The following is a 23,727-nucleotide window of genomic DNA, read 5'->3' on the forward strand; positions in this document are numbered from 1 at the left end:
CGCGGCGGGGCACTACGTGTCCCGGCAGGCAGCGCGCGGCGTGGGGCGCGGGGCGCGGGGGGCTCCGGGGGTGTCCGCACCGCCAGCGCCTAAATCCACGCGGGACGCCGCCGAGCAGGGGTAAGAGAGGGCGTTCACTGCCGTTTCTGCACAGGTTTTTCGCCTTAATGTTGGTTGTCTCGTGTTCCCCCGCAACAGGTGACCGAAAGCAGCCGGCTGGCAACAGCCGGGAATAAAGCCCTGCCGGTAGTGGATTTGCTTCAGAAGTTTGAACCGGCAAAGAAATTAAACACGCACTTGTTTTAAGCGACTTCAGTGACTTATCAGATATACGCTTCGACAGAAGGCTTTGATGCGGTCTGAGTAAACACATTAGCAGAAAGGAAAAATACGGTGCAAGCGAAATATGGCACCACTTGAAAATGAAAAGGGGGCGTGGGGGGATCCCTGGAATATTCAAATTGGTCAACATTTCCACAGTCTTTTAATCCAAATTAATCCAAGAGTTTTAAAATCAAAATTGTGCAGGGCCTGATGAGCCTGGAGAAGAGAAGGCTTGCGGGGTTCTTATCCACGTGTATAAATACCTGAAGGGAGGGTGCAAGGGTGATGGAGCCAGGCTTTTCTCAGTGGTGCCCAGTGCCAGGACCAGGGCACAAACGGAAACACAGGAGGTTCCCTCTGAACATCAGGAAACACTTTTTTACTGTGAGGGTGACCAAGCACTGCACAGGTTGCCCAGAGAGGTGGTGGAGTCTCCATCCATCCTTGGAAATACTCAAAACCTATCTGGACATTGTCCTGAGCAACTGCCTCTAGGTGGCCCTGCTTGAGCAGGGGGGTTGGACCAGGTGACTTCCAGAGGTCCCTGCCAACCTCAACCGTTCTGTGATGAAGTGCAGGCTGCCACCAAACAGGCTGGTATTGCTGTTTCTCTGGCCATACAGTCTCCTTCCTTCCCTTTTGCAGGAAAAAAAAAGGCATTTTAAAAATAAAGTTAATTTCAACCAAGTCACTACTTTGATCCAATTTACCTCTTGGCAGACATTAAAGTAAACATAGACAAAGGCAGAATCACCCATTTGCAGCTGTCACATTAAAGCTATCATAAACCTACAATTCTGAGTATACTGAAAGGCAAAAGAACACTTGCAAGGAAATTAGACACAGGACATGGGGCCTATGAGGTCTTGTATAACTATTTTGCATTTCTCACATACACATTTCCCACTCTAAAATTCAAACCTCAAAACTGAAGTTAAATGCAGAACAAGCTACTCGCATACCACAGAAAGACACAGAAACCACTTCTGAATCCAGGAACAGAGCTTGGGCTGGCTCACCAACACCAGCCATCAACAGCTCTTTTATTTCTAAAGAATCTGGTTTCTTCATCTGACATTCCTTTTGTTTTCTGGCATGGTTTCTCTCGAGCTTGCAAAATAAGTGTCATTCTATCATTACCTATACTTTTCAAGGAAGACCAATCTCTTTTTCCCATAAAATCTTTTCTAAAAGGAGTCTGTGAACCATTGTTCGGCTGCATGGACAGGCCTGGACTGCTTCATGCAGCTGCTTCCTCTAGGCCTTTGGCACCCTTGTGAACAATATATCTACTGAAATCATCACTACCTGTAATAAATGTGAGTCTTGACTTCTGTAAGCATCCAGGGCCTCCACCCATTATAACTGATGGGTTCAAAGAAAAGAATTCTGCCAGTGCCTTTTATGTTGGGTGGCTTTTTTTTTTTTTTTTTAACATTAGCTACCACTTCAGCTTCCTGTCCTGTTCTGTCGTCACTCATTATGGTGTCCCAGTTTTCCTGTGAATAGGCATGTCACATATGCTCACTTTTCTATCTAAATTTTGATCTTCAGAAGTTGGATAGATCTCATTTTTACTGTGATAAGTTTGCGCTTGCTGGGTGTCTCTGACAATAGCTACATGCATCCATAAATCAATAAAGGGAATAAATCAATAAAGGGAACCAGAATCAGAACTGAAGCATTGGTGTTAGACTTTAGTACGGCTAGATTCCCACACTGAATGCTAAGATTGATTGAAAGTCACAGCACTGCCTTTTATCTTTTAGAAGTTGTTTTTTCCACTGGCTGCAAATGAACTCTGGCTACAGGAAACAGATTGTGAAACTGGCTCCAAGGCCTAAACTTCAGATTTTCAGCCCTTTGTTTTATAGATTTTAATGTAGCACTTTGGTAATGGAGATGAAGGTGGCTTTATTTTTTCCAAACCAAATCTCTGCAGTTTTCCGATACCAGGTCAAGCTTCTGTATATACTGCAAGACATTGTGGAAATCAAGGTCAAAGGCTACCAGCGGAATTAATCAGAGCCTGAAGTTAGGGGAATGTGTTTGCCTGATTTGAGTGTTCGCTGACTGAAGTTAATATGCTTGTTTTTGATCCCTAAAGAATGGGTAAGAGAAAGGCAGAATTATGAAGGAAACAATCTGGCAACTCATCCAGAATTACAGCATTTGAGTTTTTAAGATGATAAACTGAAGAAAAACAAATTTGTGGCTGTTTTAAACCTCAGTATTTCCTTCCTTGATGATTTATCAACTTCCCTCTTTTTTTAACTAGATAAGAAACTCTATAGCCATATGCAAATGATACCCAAATGCAGAAATATTTTTTGAAAATACAGTATAAAGTAGTTGTATTCATGTCCTTTCTAAGACAGAAGATCTAAATTATATTTACTTTTTAAAGTGCATTCCAGCTTCTGTATGTCACAAAAGAGCACTTTACTGCAGAGCTCACTTAGCTGATTTCTGGAGAACTAGTGATAACACAGGATAACTTGTGCAACTTAGAAGGAACTGCTTTTTAAATTAGATTCCTTCAACTGCTTTTATTTACACCTGGTTTTGTTGAGGCTTATTTCATTCCAGCTAGTAAATATCTAGGATGGGATTGCTCTCTTCTAAAAGTTCACCCTCCCATTTTAGATCTGGGTTTTTTTCATGTTGATGCAGTATCTGGGCACTCCACAGTATTTAATGCAGTTTTCTTCACAGCAGCCCTCTGAGGAAGCAAAGCTCTGTGACTCCTGTTTTGCAGAGAGATACCAGAATGCCAGAGGCTACTCCTCTACTGTCTTTGAACTGAGGCCCAAGCTTAGAGTCAAGCCCAGATTCACGTACCATCCCAACAGACTGGCCTCAATGACTGAGCAAGCTGCAGCGTAAGATGTGGGAGAAAATGTGGCCTTGTTTTACTCTTGAGCATGTGTTTTCATACCTACCATGTGTTCTGGCCTACTGTGGGTTGCCTGTGTATGTTTGCACCAAAGTCTGCCACCCTGCCTCCCTAGAGGTCACAAATGTAGGAAGGATGGGTAAGTTAGCCACCAGCTTCTTCTTAGGAGACCATATCTTTCTGGCAGAAAGACTATGGAATAGTTTCACACTGAAGCATGGGTTGCTTTGAGAAGAGCTGGGCTATGACGTACCAGAATTACAGGCCACATAAAGTCCTGCTGTACTTTGCCAACTCTATGACTATACTCCATTTAACTGTATAAATGTAGCCTGAAAGACTAAGGGCTGGACCCCAGAAAAAAGCATGGGTAAACTAGATTCAGATCTGAAAAACTCTGCTGAGCAGCCACCTGAACTCTGCTAGTCTCTTTCTGGATAGAAATGTCCAGAATTGCCCCAAGCTGGGCATCATGCAACCTCTCTCCCCTTTGTGCCCACTTGTGGTCTAGGAAGTAGGCAGAGCAGCTCCAAGAGAGGTCCAGCTGAGAGGAGCCTCTCTCAGCCCAACAAGTCAGGTTCTTCTGTTATAGCCACAGCTGGCTTCAGCGCCCAGCTACATTTGGTGAAGTGCTCACCTTCAGTGCAGTAACCCAGTGATGAGGGAATCAGCTTTTAGCTCAAAGGGATTTACATCAACATCTTGTAACTCCCAGGAGAGTGTCTGAGGTGCTCAGAAGGGCTGCAAAATGGAAGGGAAGCATTCATCACCTCACCTGTTGCAGTTGCGTCACTATTGGAAAGGATGGCAAACCTGTGGCACTGGTGTGAGGAAGGAGACATAGGGAAATTTAGGCACCTCTGGGTTCTGGTAGCTACTCCCAAGCCAGTGCTGTTTTTTATCCAGGGACTACTTACTATAAAAATGCATAAATAAAACGCAGGACTCTTCCAACAATTAAACTAGGTGAGAGAGAAACATCTTTATTTCACTCTGTCTTTTGCCTCAGCTGCCTTCTCCTTGTCCTAGACTATTACATGCTTGTCTGAACAGGGTCGTAACTTCAAACGAAAAGGTGGTGACTCCCTGTTTCCTTCCTGCTCTTCCTCCTCCCAGTCTAGCATGGTGGTCAGGGATGCTGTATGAATGCTCCCCAGGAACTCCCACTTCCCGGCTCTAACCACTGGGTAACAACATTAGAGAAGATGGACACTATTTCCTCTAGTTACATGTTAAAAGAAAGTGAACACTGCTTATTGGGAATTTTTTATCTCCTGACAGCCCACTAGGCCTTTTAAACACCTTTGGCAGGCTGTTAACGCAGACCTTGGTGTTTTCCAGTAATAACACAAAGGAAAATGTGGTGGCCAGCAGCCATGTGAAGTGAAGTCACAGACCAGAGAAGCTACAGGGACTCTTTATTCATTGTTTTAAAGAACAGATTTTGGCACTCACCACCAGAAAAGGACTCCAAATTCTGAGTCCCAAGAGGACAAAGGTGCCAAGCACCAGGATGGGACTTCACACACATCTAGGCTCATAGTTTCCCCGCACGCAGCTTTTGTAAGCTCCTTGCTGAGCATGCTGCTTGTTTTGGCTGTATACCTATGCTTCTTTCAGGTGCAGGGAATGTAAGCCAGTTATTACCAAACTTGGGATTCAGCCCTGAGGCTGGAAGGCTCATTGTATCCTGGAACATCAGTCCCTTATCAGTCACATCCCTCTGGGATTTATTAAGGTCACACAGAATAGCACTAATTTAAGTCAAGTCCCTAGAGATCCACTGAATTACCTTGTAGTCAGAAACTGCATCTCGCTAATAGGGGAGAAATGTCTCAAATAATTTATAGTCAAAAACTGAAGTTAGTTTTATATATGCAACATTGTACAGAATTTTGTGGCATCTTACTCAGATTTTTCGGCATCTCTGAAGTCATGCAAGTTTAAATATGCAGATTGTACGAAACAAGTATTCTGTTGCATGGCTTTCAATGTTGTTAAGTTTCCCAGACAACTCAGGCCAGAAGTAGTGATAGACCATTTTTGCATTTTTGAATACTCATTATACCATATGATAAACAAACTATCTGGCATTAATACTTCTGCCTGTTCAAGATGCAGAGTGTGGATGTGTTGGAGTTGCTATGAATATTCTGAGTCGTGTAAACAGATGATGTTATTTAAAATTATTCTTCAAAAAAAAAGGTCTCAAAATAAGATTGAAGGGTTGCTCTGACTCAAATCTGCTTGCAATTTTTCTGCATCTTTAAAGACAAGTGATGCTGACAAAAGATGACTTTGAGATTCATTTCTTGCCATGAGCGAAACTTATCTTTTCCTTGATAGTATTTTTTTTCTCATTCTTTTTCTTAGCTTGCCTGATGGACAAATGCAGAATGAAGTTCTTGTTCCCTGCCAAGTGCTTAGTTATCAGTAGCACAGGAATATGTGGAAAAAAAAAAAGTAGGGGTGGTAGTAGGTAAAAGGAGACAAATCCTATGAACAATTTGAAAATAAATTCCAGGGCAATGGTGGGGACATAATCTGTGTTTCATCTGCCTAGAGGGCAAGTTGCAACGTTCAGAACCATCTTTCAATGATCCCATTAAATATTTGAGACATAAAGGGTGAAAATTATCATGCAGTAAGAGTGTTTAATGTGAATGAGTCAGTACCTGCAATAACCATCCCCCACCTCGTTACATTTCTTCACTGTGATTGTATTTTCAACCCACTCTTACATTTGCCCCACCTTACCCTAATATGTCTTTTTCTTTCTGCAGTTGCCCTTCTAATCCCTAGTTATTCTGCCTGCACACAGATACGCAGTCTTCTATACTGGAGACAGCTGCACCCTTGGAAACCTTCCCTTTCCACAACAGCAAAGTCTTCCTCTTTTTTATCAAGGGTCAATAGCCAGAGCCAGTAATTTCCTCCTGCCTGCCCATCTGTCAGGACTCACGTACTCCGCTTTGCTCTTAAGAAAGCTGTGAGAACTGTTTCCAATCTAATGGGCAAAAGCAGATTTCTGAGGGTAAAGAGAAGTGAGGCAGTGTGATGCCATCATTATCGGAAATTAACAGTGGGGAGAAAAAGTAACTTTTTGGAAAGTACTGAGGAGAGCACCTTCAGTGTCCACATCAGGCAGTGTACTAAAAGCAGACAGCATCTGTTGGAACTGAATCCTAAGTATGAAGGGAAGGAACTTGATAGTTATTATTGTGTGGGAAAAATGGCCCTTTTTACTTTGAAAAAAACCCTAACTTTTTATGCTAGAAGAGGGAGAGGGAGAAAAAGAAGACTGAAGGAAGAAGAGCAAGGAGCAAAGCTATAGGGTGACGTAAATACAAGGGAAAGAGAGGAGATGAGGAAGAAAAAGCAACTATAAAGTGGGGGTAGATGAAAGGAGAAGGTAAGAGGAACAGAACTACGAGGGAAGAAAGGAAGTATATTAGTGACCATTTATAGTATTTGGTTTTGTGTTTGATGCTTATTACAAAAAGGGTATATTTAATTACTTTGGTCTGATTAAAGACTTAGAAATGTAATTATTTTGATAACACTCTATTCCAGGCCAGATGCTTTCATGCTAACATAGCATCTGGTTACTAGATAGGAATTTGCAGTCTTGCTCCTCTGAATGCTAAGTTCAGTCATCATCTGCTCATACAGGTTAAAGCAGTTTCCATCAACTTGATTTCCCCACAAAGTACTGAATATGATTTTATCATGCACTTATGAACGAAGGCCCAATTTAATGAGGAATTGGGTCTGCTGTGCTATTGAAGAAAACAGCAAAACTCTAATGACATTGTGACCCAAGATTGCTTGATACACTGCCAGGTTAGAACCCAATCCTAAACAAATTGTCTTCAAAAAAAAACTCTGGTTTTTCCCAACCTGGTTTGTCTTTTTTTTTTGCCTTGTTCTCAGCATACTTGTGTAACTCATTCTGTTTTCTTTCTTCCTCTTTTTTGTCCTCTGTCTTTTATCTCTAGCAGGCGGGAACTAGAGAAATATCAGTATGAATGCTTAGAAGATCTGACACAATGAAATAAAAGGCTTAGGAGGTTTGTTTTCATTAAAATACCAGGTTTTATCACATTTTGCAATACATACAGTGTAATGAGAAAACACAGAATGTGATTTATTGTCCTGTTCTTCTAAGACTGAAAAAAAATGATTGTATGAAAGTTCTGCATAAGACTTGTAATTCAGGAATGAATAGGTCTTGCTACAGTAGTATCAAAGAAACTGGGCACTTAACCTTTATATGTACAGTTCTGAGACCGTCAGTTTGTATCTCGCAGTTTGCACAGCAAACTCACTCCTGTGGATTTGCCTGCATCAGTTTTTAAAAAAAATCCCAAGTTCCTTAATTGCTCTAACAAATTTTAGTCATTTGTTCTAAACCCATTTAAAGTGGGACTCAACAGAACTTAAAAACATGTTGAAACGCCTTATTGATTCAATGAGGTTTCACTTCCTATTAGTTTTGCAGCTGTCACCATTTCATTTCTAACACACTTTGATTAAAAAAGACACATGAGTACCAGTTACTTAGATATGTCCTAAGCAAGGTCATATGTTTCGGGCTGATTAAAGCAGTTGTGTCAGGATGCTAGAGACTGGGTGTTCCCAAAACAACAATGCAGTTTGCCTACAACATTATTTATTTCTTTTTGTCAGTGGAAGGGCTGTTCTTTGTCAGGAATAAGGCTGAAAGAGCATTGCAGCAGAGCTAGTATAGCTGACCAAGCTTTTCCCTGGTTCTTGAAGGAAAGTGAAAGGGGAAAAAAATAAACCGATTTGGACTGTGTCACAAAAATGTCCTCTTATATAACCTTTTGCCAGCAAGGCTTGGCTCAAATAGACAAGGAGGCAGCCAGCATTCTGGGATTTTCTTGGTGTAGCCTGTATTGGGGTAATTCTTCAGAATTTCTCTTAAGATATATCACATAAACAGTGAATCATTCCTTGATTCATCTGTGACTTTGCTTTCAGTTATGAAAAAAAACCCCACTATAAATTGTGCATGCCCAGTAGGTCAGGTCAGAAGATAGATATCTTTGTATTTCTTTCTGAAAAATGCTTTGATCCATTTTTTGTTTTTCTTCTTTGAAGGTGTTCTGACAGCACCTCTGTCTTTGGTTCTAAAAGGTTGCCCTCATGGTGATTTTAATGAACCAGAATCTCTGTAAGGTAACAATCATTGGAGAACTTAGTGGAAGCATTGCTTACATTATCACATTATTCCCTTAGCGTATATCTTTTGAGAAACTATTAAGCCAGCATTATTCCCTGAATCTGCTGTAGTTCACATGTGGAAAAAGCTTTTCCACATGCTGCTTTACAGTAAGGGACACCATTGTACATATGGCAAAACATTTTTGGACTTTTAACTTCAAAATAAATTTTTCTGAAACTTTTAAAATTATGTGGCTAGTAATGGAGGGGAGAAACAGGATGGAGGAGGATGAGGAAGTCATAAATGGTCTTTCTGTAACTTTTAGGATTTCAGTGGTGTTCAGTAACTCCATACTATCGGCATGCTTACTTGTGCTAGGCAGCAGTAATTAAAATTCCAATTGATTTTAACGGCAGCCCGATCCAGTACTCTGGCACTCAGTGCAGGCCATGTTCAGCAAAAATAAATAGTGTAAAGGTAAATCGCATTGGTACTTACATGATCATGACGAAATGGGAAATTAGGTTTGTCTTAGGGTACTTGCTCTCCTCTGAGGCATGAAAGTCACATATACAGGTACAAACCTGAGGATGGGATTGCTCCCCAACAGCCTTTGTCCCAGCTCACTCCCAGCCCACATGGGACGGTGAGCCAACAGGCAGAAGTGGTCCTGCTGAAGGGACCAGCTCTGCTAATCCTCACACCCAATGGGTGAGCGCATGGGCTGCAGCAAGGCAGGAGGTAGGCAGTGTAATTGCATTAGTGCAGTGCTGTCACAGACCTAATTTGCTATGCCTGCCACCATGCACCGTGCACGGGGTTGCACCTGTGTGGCACTGTTCTCTAGGAGCCTCCTGGCTTAGGCTTGGAGACAACATAGGTGGCTAGGCCAGGCTGATGGTTAACAGCAGGCCCACAGGCAGCACTAGATTGCCCCATGCTTGGTGCAGGGTATGTATGAACCGTCTACTTGTGTTTTTCTGTGTAAAATAACACTGGGCATCTGACCGTGACCACTGCGTCCACCAACACAGGTTGAGTCTGTTCTGGTTAAAAAACCCAAAGGGCTGACAGTGACCACAGATGTGACTTGCACAACACAAGTGCTTCACCCCAATCCCCGCAGCAGTGCAGGCTGCTGGGGTGGGAGTAGGGCATTTCTTCCTTCTTCCTCCCCTCCACCTGTAACCAGAATATTTTGTTATCCTCCGTTTAATATGCATACTTCTCCCTTGGCTGTTCCCCAAACTCAAACAACCACACTAATTTCTTCAACCAAGGACTTGTCTAAACAACAGTGTTTTGGCTGCTTTAGCAAGTGTTGTTCAAGTGCTAAATCCCCCTAAGCCTCGTGGAGTTACATTAGTACAAACATTGCCATGATACAGCATCTGCTTTAAAGCACCTCTCTAGGGCTGTGTGCCAGCAACCAGGGGAGCATGGAATTAAAGAGTGGTAGGTTAAGCTTGCAACGGTTGTGGGACTTGTAACCCATTTTAAAAAGCAAACCTGTCTGTGATGGTTTTACAGAAACTTAAATACTTGTGTGGGAGAAAGTTGATGGTAGGATAGTTGACGTCCAAACATACATCAAGCTACTTAATTATTTCCTGATAGATTTCCTGTCCTAGTGGGCTGAAAGTGGTCAGGATGTTTGGTGGTGTCTTGCTGGTGTGACTTGGTCCTTTTCCTGGCCTGTGTCCTTGCCTGAGGCCTGCAGTGTTGTAGAGACGACTACTGTGCAGGATGGTTATTATAAACTGTATTTACCTGCTAAGATATTAAAGGACATGTCTACCCCAGAGCACCTCTATTGGACTAATAAAGCTGGCAGAGCCTCCAAGCATTCCCTCAGCCCACTTCACACACATTCTGTGTCTAAGGAAGCTGTGGCAAAGCAAGGCATCCGTAACTATGTGAACAGCAAACACAGGTGTGTCGGTTGGGTGGCTTTGTATTCCCTCACACTCTTTGCTGAGCCTGTGCTTTTTGGGGTAGCTTGGGGAGCTCCCCCCTCCAGCCACAGGGTACATATTACCCTCTGCTGTGCTGGCAAATTCATGGATCTGCACAAGTTTTCTGGTGCTTTATTCCCTCCCTTTCTTATTCATTATTTGCTTCGGATCACTGCCCTCCTTACAACTGTCCACAGACCCATCTCCCTGGAAACGGCAGAATTTGTTTATGTGACAGTATTAAGGAAACTAATTGATGTGTAGCAGCTGCAGGCATGCCAGGGAGCCACGTTCCACCAGAGGACGTCGGAAAAGCAAGTCTCCAATTATGCTGACTGATGAAAGGTTAGATGGCATGAGCAAAACCGACCTTTTTCCCCTGGAGTTTCCAGAGTTGCCTTCCCCTGTTCACAGCAGCAGTAGGAAGCTTGTTGCATGTGCATATGTGTATTTTTGTGGACTTTGTTAGTCTTTTTTATCACCAGCATGTAAAGATTGAGAAACAATGGGAAAATTGGTAAGTCTTGCTTATTTCTTATTTTGTGGGATACTGTGCTGGTGCACTGTGCCATGCCAGGCCCATCTCCTCTCCTATCTCAGCCCTGACCCTGCCTATGGCCACAGGACTCTCTCATCTGTACATTGAGACTTCTGCTGCTCCCTGGTGTGTGCCCTTCACTGCCACTGCCTCTTGTGCTGTTGGAAATGGCCGATACGCCTGTCTGGCCTAGCTGGTTGTTAGAGTCAGTCAGATGTCCCTGTGCGGTGTTTCCTGATCCTCCAGGACAGAGCTGTGGAAGCCCATAAACAGCTTGTGTGGCCATAAATGTGGTGGGGTCACCAGGTGGGACCTCTCACCAGAGATGGCAGCATGTCTGGCTTCCTGCAGCTGCCAACCCAGTGCTGAGAGCTTGTGGCCTGGGCTTGGGGCAGGATGGCGGGCCCCCACGGGGAACTCTCCGGAAAAGGCCCATGTTGCAAGAGTAGCCTGGGCAGCCCCACTCTTCTTGTGGGTCTGGGGGGACTGTGCCGGTGCTGGGGGGCCATGCTGGTGCCAGCGGAGAATCCTGAACTGTGGGATCTGCCGTGGGGGCGTTAGCACCAAGTCAGGCAAGCCCTGTCAAAGAGACGCTCATGTCACCGTCTCAGTGATGACAACTCGGAGGAGGAAGGAAGTATTTCCATGTACCTTTGGTTTAGTGTGTATCTTGAAGAGGCGGTGTGGATGGAGGATGATTTTTCTTTTTTATACAGCCTCAGAAACAGTGCTGGAAGAGTTGTTCCTGGAAACTTTTTCCATTATTGAAAACTTTCTTCCCCGCACACCCAGTGTGAATGGCTTTTCCAGGGGTGTGCTTCATCTGCAAGTTCTAGTCTTGGTTTGGGTCTCTTCCTCCTGTTACTAGATACTTCCTTTGGGTGACTTTTTTGGGAACTAGCATCTATAAATAGCCTTGCCCAAGTGGGAAGCCTGTTCCAGTTGCATGCCCTGTATTTTAAACTTAAGTGATGCCATAATTGTTATATCATTGAACCTTCAAATAAGCTGTTTTTCTATCAGCTGAAGCTGTATGTACTCTTCATTTCTTACACTGTATCAAGTTAAATGCTTGGTACTACTTTGCTAGGTAGCTGTGGTATGATTGAAAACTTGCAATAACTAACTGGAGGTTGTATTAGACTAAAGCACTTTCTGTAAGTTTAACTTTCTGTGTCTTGAGTATCAAGAAAAATCACTATTTGACAGGGTGTGAACTGTCTTCAAATGTGCTTCTGATAAAATAAGGAATGTGAAAGGGTGGGGCAGAAAGGGAGTGGAGAAACAGGACTTAATACATATGCTTAATAATGGAGAGAATGCTGGAGATACTGCATGCTAAATATCCTTCTGTTATCTCAACACTAAATATGGAGAACTATGTCTTTATTATGTAATAAAACCATATGTAAAAAGATAGGTGTTAGAACACTAAGGAGGCTGCAAATGAAAACAGGCTGTAAAACTTGGAGTGCTTCCTCCGCAGGGAGCACTGAGAGGCTGACACTGAAGTTCATAAAATAGATAATAGAAAATGTTGTTAATCCTTGACTTTTAAAAGGACAAAAATCAGCATAAATTATTAGAAAGCACCAAGAAAAATCTTAGAAAATTTTGGGTGGTTAAGGGGATCTAAGTTTAATGTTATGTAAGGCATTGTTTTGGAATTGTGTTAAAATGCAGGATTCATGGCGGGGGGCCTGTTAATTATTATTTTGGTGCATGTGGTCTGGTTTGATATAAACAGAGCCAGGGACAGTCCAGTGACATACTTTGAGAAGTTACATAGTCTGTTTAAGAGCTAGCGGCATTAAATAGCTCTCTTTTTACAGCCTATGGATTCTCAATCAAAGAACAGTTTCATAGGAAGCTTTCTTCAGCCACCAGATAAGATGATTCCTTCAGCCTTTCCTTATATAGAACCAAAGAAGTTGGCAACTGTTGGTGGTGACAGGCCTTCTATCCCCTATAACCAAGGTAAAGCCGAAATATGTCCTTAAAGTGGTCTTTTGAATTGTTCCATGTGAAGTCTCTTGAACAAACTCCCCATTCTGTTTTACTCAGTTCAATGACTTGCTGCGATTATCAGACTGACATTGAGACAGGATGTATATGTGTCCTGAGGGAGTAGTCTCCCTGAAGTCATACGTCTGGAATGGAAACTGCTGCAAGTCTTCTAACATCCTTATAAACTTTGGCTTTGAAAATTGTTTAACTTAAAATTGTCAGACTTCCTCTAAAAGCAAAGGCGAATGCTTCAAACTCAGCAGAAGCAGTTCATGACTTTAAATACAGCAAAAAAAGATCATTAGTATGGTACATTGACTTGAAATCGTCTTTCTATAATGCTATTTGACTTCCTCTAGCTTAAAATCACTTCTAAGTGTTTTTGTGTGGTATGATTCCTTGGGAGATCTTTTGAATAATGCAGACTCTCAGAAAAGTTAGTAGCATGAAAGTTAGTCTGTATGAAATATGGGTCCACTATGATTGTCCTGTGCCTTAACTGATGATTACTCCCTGGATCTCACAGGACATATGCTTGGTGGCTTAGCATATCTGCAGAGCTCAGTGAACCACAAGGATACCATTCATGTATTTTTATCACTGGCAACTTTGCAATATTGCACAGACATATTTTGTGTGTGTGTGTGTGATCATTGTTCTTCCATTTGAAGAATCTGTGACTTCTGTAGTAAACTTTTGTCATACAGAGGTTGGAGTTTTTTGATTAACATTTTCAGTTTAATGTTATGCAGCTAAGTGTTTAAATGTTTGGCATGCCAATAGAAAGACAGAAGTGGTCCCACTTCATCCTTCTGGGTATCTGCTTTTTGCTTTTTTTTTTAGTTTTATTCTAATAGGGTTATGATAAGCTGATGAGAGTTGTTATGGAGCTAGCAATATTTGCTGGGTGTTCCTCCACTGAGAGAATTGGTACAGGAAAACTATTGAGGCTTATAAAATGGCAGAAAAGAACCTTGACGCATTAGAGGATATGTCTTAAACTTTCACAGGTGTGTATAGTTTTTGGAGAGCTAGTAGACTCTTCCTCATAGCTGAAATTGCAACTTTTATTTTTGGCATAACTTTGACACATACTGATTGGAGGCTAAAAGCAAAATCTCGCAGACTTGTTTCTGCAGAAGCATCAAATACAAGAAACTAGACATTGAATCATTACCTTTTGAAACAATAAAGTTTTAAAATGCATCCTTTAGTAAAATGTCCCTTTGTATCTGATTTACCCCCTGGCAAGTCCATCTTTTATTTTTTAATCTGTCCACACCAGTTGCATTACACCAAAATTTGTGGCCTAACTTGGAGACCTGTGTTCCCTGCTTCTATGTAAACATAAGTCCCAGGTTTGTCAAACTCAGTTTGCCATGATTTCTTTGTGCTTGCTACCATTTGGAGTGAAAATAGTTTTACTCATGGGACCTGTGCTTTATACCTCAATTATGCAGTTAACCATGTCCATTTTCTCCCAGATACATTCTGGATGTGTTAGTGTAATGCCAGGGAATATAATGCATCTTAAGAGTGATCCTAGGACAAAAATTTAGGTAGTATTTTGCTGTTTGAAGTGTTGTGTAAAAATAAAATAAAAAAAATAATAGGAATTCTTACTGTTGCATTGTTTGCTAGCTGTGGTGGCAGCCCTGAAAACTCTTCAAGAGAAGATCCGCCGTCTAGAGTTGGAGAAGTCACAGGCTGAAGATAATCTGTGCAGCCTCTCCATAGCAGCTGCTCATTATAAGAAGGCCTTAGAGCATGAATCATACAAAAAGGACACAGCGCATCAAGAACTGATGCAACAGAGGAAAGGTATTTCTCTTGAGTGATAAGGTGTAGCCACAGCAACTCCAAGACTGCATAATCCAGGGAGTGTTTGTTTTGACAAACTGCTAATAATGTACCCCCCACTTTCTTTTTTCTTCAGAATTGGGGAGGGGCAGGAGCTTGATAACTGTGGATCAAGCTGAGATCTTTTTTTTACATATATTAACCAAGTATTGCATAACCCAAAAAGCTGTTTTAAAGAATAAGCAGATTTCAGGTGGTATGTTTAACTCCTATAATAAGCAAGCAGCTGCTTACATGTATAACACTGCTAACTTGAGAAAAGCGAGGGGAAGGGAAGAAACCAGATTCTGGTTAGATATCTGCTGATATAAATCAAAGTAACTGCAGTGCTCACAGGTTTGGAATTCAAATTAGGGACTAGCTCTGGAAAAACATTCTGATTCTCATGTCTTTTATATAAAATATATTTTCACCACATGACTTGTTCAAACTAACAAAACTTTTCTTGCATGTTTTGAAGACAGAGAATTCTTCAATGAGATGACAGACTGGCTAAATGTGTAACTCCCATTGCTGTACTGAATGTCTTTGTTTCTCTCTGTAGATATAAGCGTGCAGTTAAATGCAGCACAATCCCGCTGCTCCCTGCTGGAGAAACAGCTGGATTACATGAGGAAAATGGTTTCCAGTGCAGAACTGGAAAAGAAAATGGTGTTAGAACAACAGGTGAAGCCCTTTACCATACTGACAAAGTAGTGATATAATTAAAAAGTACAGAAGTGTGTAAGATCTGAACTTTTCTATGGCTATCATTTTTCCTCAGCTCTGCTCAGGGTGGTAGCAAACAGAAGAAATTTACTGTCTGACTGGCTGATGACAACTGTTCAATGAATTGTATGAAAAGACTCCCTAGGTGGGACTCCTAATGAGCAAAACCATGCTAATACTTGCACATTTGGTAGACAAAAAGGCTGCTGGAAACTTAAGTCTTCTTTGTCTGTCTGATATTTTTCATCACTTTGCAATTTAAAAAATATGAAATTCAAACTAGTTAAACACCTTTACTGTAGTGTGTTTTTTTTCTGTCTGAAACAATTCCATTCAGCTGCCAACTCCATTCTTGCTTACGTTTTTCCAGGCCCAACTTCAGAAAGAGGAAGATCAGAACTGGTTGGAACTGCATGCAAAACTTGAAAAGCTTGAAATGCTGGAAGAAGAGTGTCTTAAACTTACTGCTACTCAGAGAATTGCAGAAGTAAGCATGCATGGAATGACAGTCTGAAAGTCATTTGTCTGAAGTAAATTGTATGGCATACTGTTAATAGTACTAAGTTTTGCAAAAGTTTCCTCTGTTAAAGCTAAGATCATAAAACATACCTGACTGAATGCCACCTTGGCTTTGTTTGCATTAGTCTTTTTCAGTCAGGGCTTTAAAAATTTCTACAGTCCTGTTTTATCCCAGATTACAACTGCAAGCTCCTTCAGACTTCTGATTCAGCATGGCAAACAAGTGTGACTAATCGTTCTTGCTTTCAAATTCAGGACAAGATCAAACACTTAGAAGAAAAGCTTTATAAAGAAGAGCATCAGCATAAGCTAATACAAGAAAAAACTGCTCAGGTAGACTGAAAATCTTTTGTTTTATCTTACTTTTTATGACCAAAGAAAGCTATTCTCTCTGTCCAAGATACCTTTTCTTTTATTACATTTAAACTCCACATGTTTATTACCTGGAAGAACTCCTGGGCCGGTTATAAACTACATAGTAGAAAGCTTGCCAGGTGTGTTGCATATCTCAGTCAAGGGAGATTCCACTTGGTTTTGTATTAATGATACCGTTCATCAGCCTCAAAGCTGCTATAAGTGATCTGAGTATAAAATTAATTTTTAGAGAATCTGCAACTAAATCAGATAACCTTAACTTATAGTAACTAGAAAGTGGTCATATAAGAAACCTTATACCTCAAGGAAGGTTGCTTATTCTGTTTGTTTTCATTTTTTTGTTAAGATCTGCTGAAATCTAATACATTGGACTATACTTGGAAAAGTCTCTAATCAGTGATACCATTACATTGTTCATTAAGTGAGAGCTTGAATAATTCATTATTCTGTGAAGCCATAATCAGTTTATTGGGCCACCATCCATCTGAGAGAGGAATATTTGCCAAAGAGAGCAAAATCAAAGAAACCTTTTGTTAAAGGGGTGAAGTAGCTTCAGGTATTCCAGACCTCACTTCAGTGAGAAGTAGCAGTTTTGAAAGAGAGCAGTTGTGGTGGCATTCCCTTGGGGTGGGGTGGGGGGAAGCAGAGCTGAAGAATAATGTTGAAAGAACCTAGCCATAAGCAAAGCTGACAGCTTAGATTAATTCATCACTGTCAGTTTTTATACCTCATCCAAGGATGATGGGCTTTCATCAGTCCATGAAGCTTGAAATAACATGCCGATTGTAGCCCAGTTATCTGACCACCTCCAGAATCTGGTGGAACGACACAGTTGAAAACTTGCAAGTTTTTGGGTTTCTTCCTTAAACTGCTTGCTGCTGCAGAGCAGAAGGCCTAGTATGGGGATTTTGTCTTCTGAGAAACATATCAAGAATGACTTTCCCAGAGGAGGTAGTCTGACTTTAGCAGTCATATAAATATTTGCTCAAGAAAGGACTAAGATGTAGTAAACTGAGTCCTAAACTAGTATTAGTACCATCTTAGTTCACTGCAGGATCAATTTAGGTCTGTTGGATCTGGGCTAGGAGACACAGGGTGTGGGGTGGTTCACGTCCTTTTGGTGACAGAAAACCCAGAATAATCTCACTTTTGTGATGGACCTCTAGCATTATTTAGCAGTAACTGTTACACATGCCAAAACAAAGTTCTTGTCCTGTGTTTAATTGGGAATGGCTATTATCCAGTTTATCATGGGCCTTGATATCAACTTTGAACTACAGAGCAATGTGAGGATTGTCCAGCAGGTTTGACCTCAATGTTACATAGACGGTCTCAGTTCTCTCTGCCCCCATATTGTAAAATCCAAATGTTCATATTCTTTGGATTTTATGATCAGATCCCCAGCATGCAACAGGACTGGCTTATCTCAGTTGCTGGTTATCACAGTGGAAAAATACAGCTGCTGCAGCTGAATATGAAAATAAGGACTTGTAAGACCGAGCTGCAAGATCTCCCTGATACCCTGCCATCCTAGTAATCTGTTCAGTTTTTAAGTGTAGCTTATGCCTTCCAAGCAGGACGGTTAGTAGCGCCCTTAATTGGTTCTCATCCATGCATGAAAGAGGGAATTAATTAGACCATGTGATTTCGTACTTCTAATATTACATTAAATGGTTGTTTTCTTTTTTGCTCATTCCTACAGCTTCAAACAGGAGTTGAGATAAACAGAATTTTTATGTCTTCAGTAACATCTAAAAATGAACCTAAAACAGAAAATGGGAAGAAGAAAAAAACTAAGAGGGTAACATGAAAGTTTTTATTAGCATACTGTTGATGATAGCATCTGACTTTCACAGAGACAGGAATTTGTGAAAAATGGTGTTGTAAGAGGTACTTGTTTTGTCTGCTGCACTTTACTCCATTTCTGAAGAGAAGAACATTGCTGAATACCTCCTTTTTTTTTAATTTCCTTTGGTAGTTGAAACTGGGCTAAGTCTGGTACCACCTCACTGGAAGAATTTCCGTTACCAGCATGACAATGACCTCTGTTACAATCTTACTGCCATCCCCCATGTCCTGTCTTAGCAGTCTTTCAGTTTTTCTGGCAAAATCTGTTTCCAAAGCAATTTTAACGAGGCATCTTAGGATGGTGTATTTTGGGGGGATTGGTGAAATCAAGATAATTCATTTTGCAACACATGTTACAGGTCAGTCAAAATTTTGCAACTGTGGTTTTGCAAACTCAAGTAAGCAATGTTCAATTTCTTTAACATCAACCTATTTATCAAGCTATCTGCTAAACACATCTGGAATAAAATTTACTTGACTCAGCTGCTAGAAGGTCCTACTCCTTCCACATACAGGAGGGAAATTATTTTTTTTAAACCAGAGGGAAAATGAGATGATGCATTTCACTGCTTGTTTATTTGAATTTTGCTTACTAAAAAAACCAAAAGTTTAAGATAGTGCTGTTGGGTCAGCAGACTGAAATTTCCTGTCTATCTTATGGCAGAGAAATCCTACAATGGAGAAAATGCACCTTTCACAATTACATGTAAAGGCTGGTGAACTACCTTTTGTGGCTGGGAAGGTGAGTGAAACCAAATGGTCTTGCTAAATTGGCATCTACAGTTTGAAAAAGTCTCTACTGTAATCGTTAATCACTTCTGTAAATGACTTCATAATTCTGCTTTAGTCTGTCAGTTCCAGCCATTCTGTTAGTGCAAACGTACAAAGTGTGTTGCATATTATGAAGCATCGCAATCCACTTATGTCATCACGGGTCCAAGGAGGAGCTCCGTCTGGGATTTCAGGACGCAGTGCACTTTCAAAATCTGCATCCTCTTGCTCCACATCACCTGCTGCCACCAGAAGTCTTTCAGACCTTCTGTTGGCCATACAAGACGAGCTGGGCCAAATGAGCTTGTGAGTACTCAACCCTGGTGTTATGAGTGAAAGTGACTTCGGTGGGAGCCCTGTGAAGCTACAGGTGTGCTAAAGTCGAACCTAGACTGTTTTAAGTGTAGGACTATTTGTTGACAGAATGGCCTGAGCAGACATGACTGGTAGGATTTTCCTCATTCAAAAAATTCTTTCTATCGTGGTGTTTAACTGATCTTGTGAGTAAGCAACCTACTCTTCAGCTGGGTTTTTCTGCTTCCACATCCTGTACTTAACCGAGCTGCTACTGAAGTAACAGCTGCAGCAAATGAAAAATCTTTCAGGCCTGTGCTTTTTAGAAATTTTAAAGATATTCTGAGATCTACAGAGTAGACCAAGAATGTTCTCCTGGAGAAGGCTGCAAAGGCAGTGTTAACGTTGAGTAGGCCGGCAGCATGCAGTCAGTCTGGGTGGTAAAATAGGTTAGTACAGCTCTGGCAGGAATAGTCCTGTCACAACATCTAGCCTATTACTTTGTCCTTACTCTTTCTGTGTTCTCTCCATACATGCGTATCTGATGGGTCCTTGTGCTGAGACAGTCTGGGGTTCATTCCCATTGCTTGTTGACGGCTGGAGAACTTGCCAGTCCTGCAAGGGGGTTGTGAAAGAGGGACAGTCTCCTGACAGAAAACGGGCAGGGTGTGGAAGAAGCTAACGCTTTAGGTGGGAGTGTATATATCCTTCTAGCCATGCAAGTAAATGTGGATTACACCTTGTGTTGTTAGGCATCTTCCCATTAATGCAAGCTAGTAGTATTGTAGGCCAAAGCTATGTAGCTGGTCATAGTAGACATGTCAGCATAATGAGCTGTGGTTTGAACAGAGGAGGATGTGTTGATTAAACCAGTTAGGGTGTCGACATTGGTTTGAAGTCCTTAATGTGGCAAAATTTAACCTGGCAACCAATCTCTTCTTCAAAAAGCTTTGGCTTACTCATGGCAATTCAAGGATGGGCTTTTCTTTTTTTTTAATAGCAACAACCAGTTGCTTCAATTAAACTGTCAAGGAGCAGCAGTTACTAAGAAGTCAGAAAAGAAAATGTGACCTTTGTAAAGAGGTTATTTATCTAAGAGAGGGTCTCTGTTTTTGACTAATTCAGATATCTAGGTATCAAGCAGATCTGCACAATTTGTTTTAATTAAGCTGGTTGATTTAATTAACCAGCACACCTCACTGCAAATCTTTTTGAGTAGAATATTTTAATTTAATTTATCTGCCAGAAAAAATGTAACTTAAATGTATGAGTTTAAATGATACTTTTCTGTGTTAAACTAAGCTTTCAAAATCTGCACTAGATTGAGCAGGAAGTGAAAATACCATACTGCATAGCTGTTGTTCACTTTCCAAGTTCTCATTTTGTACACCACTGCACATGTTGTTATGACTGTGACAAGGGGGAGGAATAAGATGCACATCAGCTACAAATTTGGAGTGAGAAGATCCGACTCACTGAAAAAACTTTTCTTTTGTGAATGTATTCCAGATTGATGTGTATTGTGTGAGGGGGTAAAAAATGCTAGATTGCAGTACTCTGGACAAAATGGCTAGCAACGCCTGCAATACACTGAAAGTATTGAAAGATATGCCAGAGACTGTGTCATGAACACTTAGTGTGGCATTCTTGTCTTTAACAGTGAGCATCAAGAACTTCTGAAGCAGATACAGGAGACTCAAGACTCCAAAGTTTGTGAAGACCTAGAACGGGAGCTGGATTGCCTTGTAAAACAAATGGAGGTTAAAGGAGAACAAATACACAAGCTGAAAAAGCATCAGGCTACTGTAAGAATAAGATGTAAAATCTCTAGGTAGTAACACTCAAGTTGAAAGGCTGCCACAACTCTGCCTCCTGTTGTCATTAACTAGAATGCCACTGGAATGCTTAAGCCAGGATGTTCCAGTATGGGTGATTAACTAGACTGCTAGCTCGGTGTTCTTGTACCTCTGATTCCTTCTTTTGATCAAGAAAAAAGTGCTTACAGCTGGCAGCTAGGTATGTATGCTAGTGGGAAAACTTCTTGCCCTCTAGCAGTTCTGCAATACAGAGCTGGGTTGCTCAGTCTACCACTTCTGCCCACTGTGTTAAGACAGACTGCTGAGATTTCATTCCTTTGTGTCCTGTCCCTCTGGAAGTTTTTTATTAACCAAATAATCTGTTGACCACAGCTTCTCCAAAGTCATAGCCAGACAAGCCTTTCAGTTTTGTTTAACCCCTAACCTATACGCATTCTGTCAGTATTTGTTTTAGAGCCATAGATAACAGCTTTTCGGATATGGCCGTATAAAATCGCTCCTCTCTAGATGAACAGCTTAACCCTTTTGTAGCAATTTGATTTGGAACATATGATAAGAAATGCAAGCCATAGTTCTGCCTGATAGTTTTCTAATCCTCATCTTATATTTCAAGATAAATAGACTCACCTAAGAACTTTGCTTATACAGGAAACAAAACTCAGTGAGGCCTTATGAAAGGGGGAAGTGATAGTTAATTTAAGTCTGACTAATTTTGTTCACATTCATTATTTGATAGATTTTGTTCACTCAAACCTTTTATTGTCCATGTAATTACAAGCACAAAGGTGCTTATGTCAAAGTAGAATTGTCAGAGTTGCATGTTAGCAGTATGGACAAAGGACATGGACTGTTGAGTCCTCACTGCCTCTCTTGGCAGCATCAACTGTGTTTTGGATGAATATCTTACATTCTTGAGGAGCCAACAATTATGGTGTTATTCCTTGCCTCAAAATCTTGCTGACTTCATCCTCCAATGGACAACAACTGCACCTTTGTTTCTTCCTTTTGCATATTTTCATGGCTACAGCCTGCCTTCATTTTGGGATGATGATAAGAGGAATAGCACATACAATGTGGTGCAACCTTGTTGTCATCCTTGCCTTATTATCAGGGTGCAGATCTGCTGGCAAGTCATCTGTGCTCTTGGTGCAGCCTTATCAGAGAACACGCCTACCTTAGGGTCATGATGTAAATAGCACATTCTTCATGTTTGTTTGTTTGATTACTGTCCATCATGCCCTGGTTATTAATGCAGGCCACTCCTGTAACCCTGGGCCTATATTGTTTTTTTCTGGTGCTTTGCACATAGACGTTTCTGTTTGTATTTTGTACAGACCAATCTTAATATTTCTGATGCATATTTCTGCTTTTAGAACCTGTTGCACTAAAAATGCTGTAGTCATCCCTGTGTTTCACAGTTAATAATATGTTCTAGAATGCAATTAAAGGTAATTATTTTTAGAAATGGACTTAAAGCCTAAATTGGCATATGGAGTGCATCCAGCCTAATTTTATCTTCAGGAGTGACCTTTTCATGCCAAGCACAAGTCAAGACTTATTATTTCACATTAAAAAAAAAAAACTTCTGTTAGCAAGCAACGCTATTTATTCTGTTTTCCAATTTTGTTATGAGACTTAAAAGTAAACTGCTTAGATACAGTAACCAATAATAAACAGTATACATTTTATAGGTTTGTTGTGTGGTTTTTTTCTTTTTTTTTTTTTTGTTAGGGTAGTACAATCTGAAATGGAAAAAGACTGTTGTAAATATAAATTGGTAACAGATGATATTGCATCTCTCTCAAGCAAGCATTTTTACCTTAGGGAGTGATGGGGTTCAACACCCTATTGAGTGTGAGTGAGGTCAGTTTTCTGTAATGCTTTCTGTGTGGGCGAGGTCAGTTTTCTGTAGTGCTTTCTGTTACACTGGGACAACTGCATGCAAGAGTAGTAGGTTTTAAACTTTTTTGGTTTTTTTTAATGTCCCTAAGAAATCTTCAGTTTGGAGTCTGGTAGAAGTCCAGTAAGCTCTACAGCTATAGGTCCTCCGAGTGTGTAACATTCTAATTAGTAATCCTTCTTCCTAGGTGCAGAAATTAAAGAGAAAAACTCAGAAACTGAAGCAAGGGGCAGCTGCTGTCAAACTAAAGTGTGGTGACCAAAAGGAAGCAAAGGAGATTGCAGTCACTGTAAGAGAAAATATGTCTAAAACTTGTCCTGGGCAGAAAAGCAGAAGCTCTCTTCAGCTGTTAAAAAATGTGCAGAAACTTCAGTCAACACTGAAAAAAGGTGATATCATGTGGGAACAACGCTTCTGAAGTTTACTGTGTTAGAAGTTTTTGAAGTTGTCTGACGGCTAGTAAACTTTTAATTTCACAAAATACATTTTAAAAATAAAATAAATATAGCATTTTACATTCTAAACCATCTACTCACTACTAGGTCAGTTCGTTCACCTCAGAATTAACTTTCATGTGGGGTAGCTATAATTGCACTAAACTGACTTGTAATAAAGTGTTTTGATGGATTAATGAAGTGTTTATTTGTTAACGTGTCAAATAAAATTTTATACCTTTTCTAAACTTAAAATAGTATGTGATCTTTGGCATCCTTTTCCACCCACTGCC

General features: G+C 40.8%; 1 protein-coding gene across 4 annotated transcripts; it reads left to right on the top strand.

Annotated features, from left to right (window-relative positions):
• On the top strand, window positions 1-23,689 carry CEP57L1 (centrosomal protein 57 like 1). 4 transcript variants are annotated; one of them, XM_075087419.1, is made up of 12 exons: window positions 57-120; window positions 3,083-3,206; window positions 12,734-12,878; window positions 14,550-14,729; window positions 15,313-15,434; window positions 15,847-15,963; window positions 16,251-16,328; window positions 18,073-18,171; window positions 18,883-18,960; window positions 19,066-19,295; window positions 20,944-21,088; window positions 23,188-23,689. In XM_075087419.1, the coding sequence occupies exons 3-12, from the start codon at window positions 12,737-12,739 to the stop codon at window positions 23,416-23,418; spliced, it is 1,422 nt and encodes a 473-aa protein (XP_074943520.1). In that variant the 5' UTR covers window positions 57-120; window positions 3,083-3,206; window positions 12,734-12,736; the 3' UTR covers window positions 23,419-23,689. The 4 variants fall into 4 exon arrangements, with proteins under 4 accessions (XP_074943518.1, XP_074943520.1, XP_074943522.1 ...); XM_075087417.1 differs by lacking the exon at window positions 3,083-3,206 and having other exon boundaries at window positions 1-120; XM_075087421.1 differs by lacking the exons at window positions 57-120; window positions 3,083-3,206 and adding an exon at window positions 3,243-3,359.
• The last annotated feature ends 38 nt before the right edge of the window (window positions 23,690-23,727 follow it).

This window comes from Phalacrocorax aristotelis, chromosome 3 (assembly GCF_949628215.1).
Source record: "Phalacrocorax aristotelis chromosome 3, bGulAri2.1, whole genome shotgun sequence".
Lineage (NCBI taxonomy): Eukaryota > Metazoa > Chordata > Aves > Suliformes > Phalacrocoracidae > Phalacrocorax > Phalacrocorax aristotelis.

Coding starts and splice junctions, on each gene's coding strand:
- CEP57L1 (XM_075087417.1), top strand. CDS start 12,737: ATGGATTCTCAATCAAAGAACAGTTTCATAGGAAGCTTTCTTCAGCCA. Junction 15,435..15,846: donor AAATGGTGTTAGAACAACAG/GTGAAGCCCTTT, acceptor ACGTTTTTCCAG/GCCCAACTTCAGAAAGAGGA. Junction 15,964..16,250: donor CTACTCAGAGAATTGCAGAA/GTAAGCATGCAT, acceptor TTTCAAATTCAG/GACAAGATCAAACACTTAGA.